The 7,846-nt window shown below is 42.2% G+C and overlaps 1 protein-coding gene across 1 annotated transcript; it reads left to right on the top strand.

The window, feature by feature from the left end:
• Window positions 1-6: 6 nt before the first annotated feature.
• LOC103523692 (kinesin-like protein KIN-14P) lies at window positions 7-4,870 on the top strand. The gene is made up of 8 exons (XM_008488712.2): window positions 7-519; window positions 750-859; window positions 1,281-1,464; window positions 2,042-2,358; window positions 2,727-3,055; window positions 3,409-3,550; window positions 4,108-4,290; window positions 4,778-4,870. The coding sequence occupies exons 2-8, from the start codon at window positions 764-766 to the stop codon at window positions 4,868-4,870; spliced, it is 1,344 nt and encodes a 447-aa protein (XP_008486934.1). The 5' UTR covers window positions 7-519; window positions 750-763.
• Window positions 4,871-7,846: the final 2,976 nt, after the last annotated feature.

Here is a 7,846-nt window from a genome sequence, read left to right as displayed (position 1 = left end):
AAAATATAAATCAAAATGTAGCTAATTTCATTGGAAATGTAAATAGCAATAGATTTAGTGTTCCTCACAATAATAATGTAGAAAATAGTGATTTCACATTCCAACAATCTACAAACAATGGAAATAATATTAATATTTCCTATGAAACAACAAATGATAATGGAAATAATTTTGCTACTAATGATAACAGTCCACTCAATACTGCAGACAGTGGAAATACACAAAACATCAATGATACGGGCAATACAAACTACAACATTTTGTCAGTGTTCACTGACTCATCAAACACAAGCAGTCATGGGAGCAGTACCCATACAGGTCCATTCCTTTTGAATGAAGAAATTCCACAACAACAAGTGAACAGTGAAAACAGTGTATCTCAAGCTAGTGAGAATAGCAGCAGGAATGACCAACTCCCATGTGATCCTACAAATAGTAATGGTACTCATGAGGGGTACCACTTGTTTGAGCAGACTCACAATGAAAACTATTTTGGTATCAACTTTGGAAATGAGCAGGGTAAGTTAATTGATGAAAGAAAGCTACTTATCCATAACTATAGGTACTTACTTAGGTTCCTACCATTGATCTGGAAGGATGAAATGTTAATTATCCTCATTTGGGAAAATTAATAAGTAAGCAAGTGAATAAGCAATATCATATGAATAAATTGAGAATGTAATCAAACATGCTATTTTTGCAGTACAATCTCTTTCATTTCTCTTAACTCATTTCCTCACATGTTCCAGGTCCAGGAATACACATGAATGTTAATCCATTTGAACACAGGAATGAAAAGATGGTCAGTGACTTTTTGAACTCTGAAGCAAGCACTGATACAGACCAGACAAATGCACAAGTAAGAATGCAAAAAAATCACTATAGGTATTGATAAGAAGGAGGAGAGGAAGAAGAAGGGGAAGAAAAAATACCTATGTGAAGGGAGAGGCAAACATTTCAATTACCTACTGCTAAGGTCATATCAGGTTTTATTAAACCTTACATTTTTGCTAGGTTTTCAACCACCTCTATTTTACTTACTGAGTTCAGTGTTACACCCTAAAATAGTACCTAGCATGTGGTGTTCCCCGATGGTCACTGGTTTAGATACCAACCACGCACGACATTACTCAACTTTAGTCATTTGTGTGTTTGAGGTTGTTGCTATACAAACGGAAAGAACAAAATGGGTGCATTTTTTTTTTTTTTACTTATCCAACCTAGCCTAGCCCTGTGTATAACCACCACCTGACTCATCCATCTTCTTCTATCACTCTCAGGAAAGACTCCTCCCATCCTCGTCTGAAGAACTCAGTGGTAGTCAAACTGTGGACCCTCAGCCCCCCATGACCACACCTAACACCCCCATCAATCTTCTCAATGATACATACCGCCGGAATCTCTTGTCTCTGTCCACGTCCAAATCAACCAGCATTGAAGATTACACGGATAAATCAACACGAGGTAAACAGATTTTTTTAAAAGAGGTTTTGATAGAGGGAACTGTAAATTCTAAAGCCTTATAGTCCGTTCAGGATAAAATCCGCTCCGGGCGGGAATTGAACCCGCGGCCTAGCGCTTACAAAACAGACGCGCTACCAACCAAGCTAACTAGGCTGGTTAGGTAAACAGAGTGGTTGTGATTTTGGTCACGGAATTGTAAAGTTTAGCATTATTTAGTGTGCCAAGTGATTAGAGGAGTGATTAACTCAACAGGTGGCTCATGCTAATCACTGTTTACTATAATTTTCAATTCATTCAAGGCCTCAGTGGTGCAGTGGTTAGCACGGTGGACTTTAAATATGGAGGTTAGTGCTTCAAGACAGGTCATTTAATTTAGCGTAGTGCATTAAGCGGAGAACGAGATTTGTGACAAGAATTTATGCTTAACACAATTAAAATTCCTTCAATTCATTTAAGGTTTAAGTAATATTCGACAAAAAACAGATATACAAAGGTGTTTCCTAGTCAATATCCGGCTTCTGTTACTTTGAATTCTAAGAAAGTTAAATTATTATTTTACTCCCATCATGTTCACCAGGTACCTCCACGGTGTCCAAATCCGTGAGTTTGGAAAGCAGTGCCGGGGGTGGTGGGGGAGGCGGAGGGGTGTACTTCGACGACCTCATGATGAAGCCCTCCGACAGCACCAACTCCTCCACCGTTTTCTCCTCGTGCGATAACATACGCAAGCTGTTATCGTCAGCGGCGGAGAGTAGCAGTGAACCGGCCTGTACGAATAGCCACTGTGAGGAAGCGTGTATGTTGGAGATGGAGAAGAGGAACGAGGAGCTGAGTGCCCTGCTGAGTGGGGAACAGAACAAGAGTGATCAGCTCGAGGTACAGGTTGCTCAACTGGTGAGTGTCTTGTGGTCTGTGTTATAGCATGCCCATTTCGTATTTTATCCCATATAATTAAATGGGCGAGAAGAAACACAATTCTTCCCATTGACTACTACATGGTTGAGATTGAGTTAAAAAAGTATTTTCATTATTATTTTTTGTCGATGGTGGGCATCAAGCCCGGTACGGTCTGCATGTCAAGCAAGCAAGTGCGTTATCTATACCTAGTATTCGTTAGCCTTTCGGGCTGTTTGCCACTACACCTAAGCCTCGGAGCTGATATCTATAGTATTAAGGAGGTTCTATATTTTTTGTATGTTTATAACACTGTTGAAAATATAAAACTTGAACTAATTCAATTCAATTCCATCTGCATTCCACAGAAATCCGAGGTTCACGCTCTGCACGGGGCTCTGGCTGAGAAAGACAAATATTACGCCAGCGCCGGGCAAGATCTACAGCAGCAAATCAAATCCCAAACTCACACCATTCAGATCTTAATCGAAGAGAAGAACCAACTGGAGGCGAGACTGAACGCGAGCGGAGATGCTGTAGAAGCGAAGAACAGAGAGATGGATGAGTTGAAGGGACGTCTGGCTATTAGCAAACACAAGAGTGCCAACATGGAGCGAGATATGATGGTGTTGCAAGAGCAGATGAAACAAGAGAAGAAACTGTTGCAGGAAACCACAGCAGCGTTGAGTCAGGAGAGGTTAGTAAAGAATGGTATTCACCGAGAGATATAACTAGAATTAGATATAACACCTTCATTAAATTGCTTCAAAACAAAATTATTATTAAAGCCCAAATAGGGAAAATCAGTGGTTGGGTGGAAGAGCCACGTAAGTGAGAACCCTGCCACTTAAAATAAAGCCCAAAAAAAAAGATGCTCAGAGGCTTAGGTGTAGGGGTAAACAGCCCTAAAGGATGAGTTAAGCTTCTACGAATCTCTTTGGTGTAGTCTACTGTAGTGTAAACCAATAAGAGATATAAAGCTTACAATAAAATTTTAACAAATAATCCACATTTACACAGTTCTAATGCCACCCAATGTGTTTTGTTTAGGAAACAACTAGAAGATCTTGCTGAAGACAAAGTGGAACTCACGCACAAATTGGATACAAAGAGTAAAGAACTACAACAAGTACAGATACTACTACAAGAGAGAGACTCCCAGCTTTCCTTGATGCACCTTAAGGTCCAGCAGGTAAGGTTATTATTACTATTTTAATCAAGATATTATTGTAATCGCAGCTTAAAAGTAGAAATAACATAAATTCTCCTGTTAACATAAATTGTCGGGTTCGAGGGGATTGGAACACAACTTACCGTCCCGAAGTCGAAGAGAGAAAGGACAAGATTAGGAGAAAGTTCATTTGTCAAGGGTCTAAGTTTACCTTCTTGCCCTTGGGATCAATTTAATTTGAAGAAACCATTCTGATGTGAATTAAGCAGCTTGTCCCCTAAATGGTGATATTTTATAGGTGTAATAAAGATAAGACCGTGCAATAAGTGTACCGTTGTACCAACCACTATTGTAAGTGTACTATGGATCACGTAAGTGTGATGTTGTTTGGGCAGTCCAGCCACCCTAGTTTGCTTCGAGGGTATTTATCGGACGACAATACCTCAGTTGTTACAGTTCCTTCTATCAAACGAACGACCTGCTAAAAGGTTAAAGCGCCTAATTAGACAAAAAAAAAACTTCAGAAATAATATAAAAAAGTAACCAGTTCATTTTTATCTGCTTCCTCCCCCCAATAGTTGAGTGCAGCGGGAGGTATGCAATCGAGTGACGTGACTTCGGACGTGCTATCTCTACAGCAGGAACGTGATCAGTTGAAATCTAACGTGACAGAGTTGAGTGAACATCTCAAGGCACTCACCAGAGAACGTGACAAGACTGTGCAGTATCACGTGCAAATGATTGACTCGTTGAAAGCTAAGGTAAGTTTATTTATGGCCGGATTTACAAAGTGAATTTAAGCTCCGTTTAAGTTGATATCTTGTATTTTAGGCAATCAGATTGACAGAATGTAGCAGTTTTTTCCTTGTTACTAAATCTTCGCTTTTTCCCGTGTTCAGACGGGGTCGGCGTTTTTCGTCAGCCTCTCAATCAGCCCTAACTAGGGTGATTGCTTTGGGCTGACATTTGGTTTTGGCTACAAATTTTACGAGTGGATGCCCTTTGCACTCAACCTTTGCTATTACTTTAGCAAGGGAAATTCAGGCCTGTTATACTCCCCTGTTTAAAGTCCTCCAGCCAGACACACTCACCCCTGTTAACGTGCCCCAGCCTGACACTCTCTTCCCTTCTACTAAATAAGGGCGATAAAACACTCTCTTTAGACATGCAAGAGTAAAGGTTTTAGTCCTATACGACGCCTATCCCATACATAATTACATATTTTATTCTTTGCTTCTCCCTCCTCAGAATGAGGAGGCTCACCAGTCTCTACACGGGATCGTCGAGAACGAGCGTTCCCTCATTGCTCGCTCAATGTCAGAATCAAATCCCAGCACATAGCCGACCCTTGAGAAGCAAATACAAAACGAAACCTAAACCTACGCGAAGCTGTAACCAGGGGAATCACATCCACAAGACAGGAACGGGAGGCCCGACGGAGGAGCGCTCCTGAAACCCCCTGGTGGGGAAATGGAAACAAAATCAAAGGACCTCACCATAATGAGAAACAGAAGCCTGGATACGGCGCGCTGCAAGCAGCCAGGTGAGAGTTGGTGTGACGTCACTGTAATAAGCTGCTAAGGTTTTAATGACGACTTTAAACCTCCCATGGCACAAAAAACCCGTCTCTGTCCGTCTTTTCGCAGGCAGCGGCCTTAGGTGTACTCAGAAGGTTTCGAACCAGCCCTAAAGGATGGGTTAAGCTTCTACGCAATCCTACCATTTACCTTCATCAATCCTCGTGGCGAGAAAGCACCACTTCGAATTTCATGGAAGCAAAATAAATAACTTCGAAGAAATAAAGTAGGAAGAAGAAGATTCGAAGAAATATAGTCCCCGTGGGTAAAGGAGGTACTTAGTTATCTATGAGCTCACCAAAAGTGTGAAGAATCTCTGCAGCCTTTACCCAAACAAATAATGCTCTCATGATTGATTTCTGATTCCTTTATTCCTGTAGGTTCTGGAAACAGAGCTCGCTCAAGAGCGGGTGAAGTAGACTCAGGCTTGACTGCGCGAAGTAGAGAAGCTAGAAGCAGCGCATAGACGCTGAAATGCCACTGCATTACTTTGTCCTGGCCATGGAAGACGAAGCCGATAAGATAGCGGCCTCCACGCGCCTGTACAACAGAATAAGTGTAGCTCCCACACAACAACCTGCAGGAGCTACAAGACGCTCTTTGAAGCTATGGTGACAGCGAAACACTTCTTAAAGTCTTAAGGCCTCGGGCAACTTCACATTCAATCTCCTTTATTCTTTTATATCTTTTTTTCCCAAAGAGTATTTTTGATCCTGGACTCTAGAGGGACATCTGTTACTGCTAGGGCTTCGCCCGAAAGCGAAGAGAGAAGGAGCGACAGGATACAGGAAGGAGAGAAGCCAGCGTGATCCGAGAACGAAACAATAATTTTTTCAGGATAAATCCCCACCCCGGGAGGGAATGCGAACCCACCCCGCGGCCTAGCGTTACAAGGAAAACGCGCTACCGAACCCAAGGCCTAACAACGGCTGATAAATAACCGTTTAAAAGAAGTGATCTCCAACCACAATTTTTCCAATTCATTGTTTTATAGAGCGCCGCGCGGAAGTCTGGTATAAGCTTTACTATCTTGACCATCCAAATAATCTAAACCTTATATATATCTCTCAGAACAACGCCAGTTAAGCTAACTGAACAGCTGAGCCAAGAAGCAATACATCCAACGAAACCTGCGAACTGTACAACCAAATGAGCCACACAGAGAGTACATACCAACAAGCAGCAGCCAACAATAGCCAACAAGAGGTTGGCCACAAGTAGGCCAGCAAGCGATCCTGTAGACTCAGAATGGCTGAGACAATTTATTTTTTTCTTTTCACTACGAACGGAGAAATTTAAGACGACGGATGACAGAACTAAACAGAGAGAGAAACATATCTCGGTGAAAAACAAGTTGAACATCTGGTCAGCTCAGTTAGGCAACTGGAAACTGAGACAAAAAAGGTGAGTAACTGAAGTCTTAAGCAATTTTTTTTATAATATTAGGCCTGAATTATATTTTATTTTATTTTATATATATATATATTATTATATATATATTTTAATATAATCTTTTTAGCAATGAAACAAACACTACAGTAGACGCATGTTTGTGTCCGCACTATTGGTTCCTCACCACCCAATGGGCGATAAGAGACACAATCACTTCGCCTTTACGAAAAGTGCTGGGTCAACAGCGAACACCTCCACGAAAGTAAATCGTTGAAATATTTGCAATCCCGAAAACACTGAGTAGCAAATTCTTGTCCGATGTAGCTCATCGAATCCCGGAACAGCTTCTCCGTGCGGCAAGCAACAACATAAACCTGGGCTAAAGACCACATGTGTAAAACTTGGTTCTCCAAATACACACACACAATAGTGCAAATTGAAACCTCGTATATTTGCTTATTATCCCCCCCTTCTTCTCAGGATGAAATAACGCGGACCTGTTCACAAAGCCAGCGATAAAACAGCAGAAGTCACGGGAGAAGAACAGTGAAACAGCTGTCCCAAAAGAACAGAGAGAGAGAGACGCGTTGAAACAGTAACTAGCCTAAAACTGAACGCCCTGGTACAAGAGAAATATAAAAAAAAGGTTGAAAAACAAAAAAAGAAAACACAAAAAAGGAAAATGAAACACTGCAAACACGGCGTGCACCCGCTCCATGCTCGAGGCATCCGGCGTGCAACAGGTAATGAACCTCTTCTGATCACGCTGTTCCTAAACTTTTTTTTCCACGCGGCCCCTTCTTTTTCAAAATTGTGAACGCTCGCGGGCCCCTTACTATATTGTTATGTGACTCCAAACTTTAACTGTTAGCAAACTTGTTTTCTGCTTTTCCCTCATAATAGCAGTTGTAAACATTTGGTAGAGAACCAACATCTGGCAGCTGGGGCGCCCCTTTGTTTGCAGCCCCCCTGAAATCCTTCGCCGTCCCTCTCGGGGGAGGGAGGTTCGTTCTTCCGGAACGTTAACTGTCTTCTATCCTGGCCTCCTTTTCTTTTCGCATTTCCGGCCCGCCGATAAAAACGTCAGTATCTAGCGGAGGGTGTCCCTCTACCACTCTTGGCGCGGCGAAGAGAAAGCCTACTCTAGGAGGTTTTTCAGTGTTGCGTGATTCCAGCATGCCGCTCAGAGGTTCCTCAGGCTCGTAGCGCCCCACTCCCCGAATGGACAGCAAGGGCAACTCAAATCATGGAGCGGCTTATGGCTTATCCGGAAATAGGATGCTAATTCAGTCTGGTAGATGGGTGGTACCTTCATCGCTTCCATCCCCTGTCCCTGTGTTTCGGACAG

Source organism: Diaphorina citri, unplaced genomic scaffold (assembly GCF_000475195.1).
Source record: "Diaphorina citri unplaced genomic scaffold, Diaci psyllid genome assembly version 1.1 scaffold33183, whole genome shotgun sequence".
Taxonomy (NCBI): Eukaryota; Metazoa; Arthropoda; class Insecta; order Hemiptera; family Psyllidae; genus Diaphorina; species Diaphorina citri.
The sequence above is the reverse complement of the archived record's forward strand: the minus strand, read 5'-3'. Positions and strand labels throughout refer to the sequence as shown.

Coding starts and splice junctions, on each gene's coding strand:
- LOC103523692 (XM_008488712.2), top strand. CDS start 764: ATGAATGTTAATCCATTTGAACACAGGAATGAAAAGATGGTCAGTGAC. Junction 1,465..2,041: donor CACGGATAAATCAACACGAG/GTAAACAGATTT, acceptor CATGTTCACCAG/GTACCTCCACGGTGTCCAAA. Junction 3,056..3,408: donor GCAGCGTTGAGTCAGGAGAG/GTTAGTAAAGAA, acceptor TGTTTTGTTTAG/GAAACAACTAGAAGATCTTG.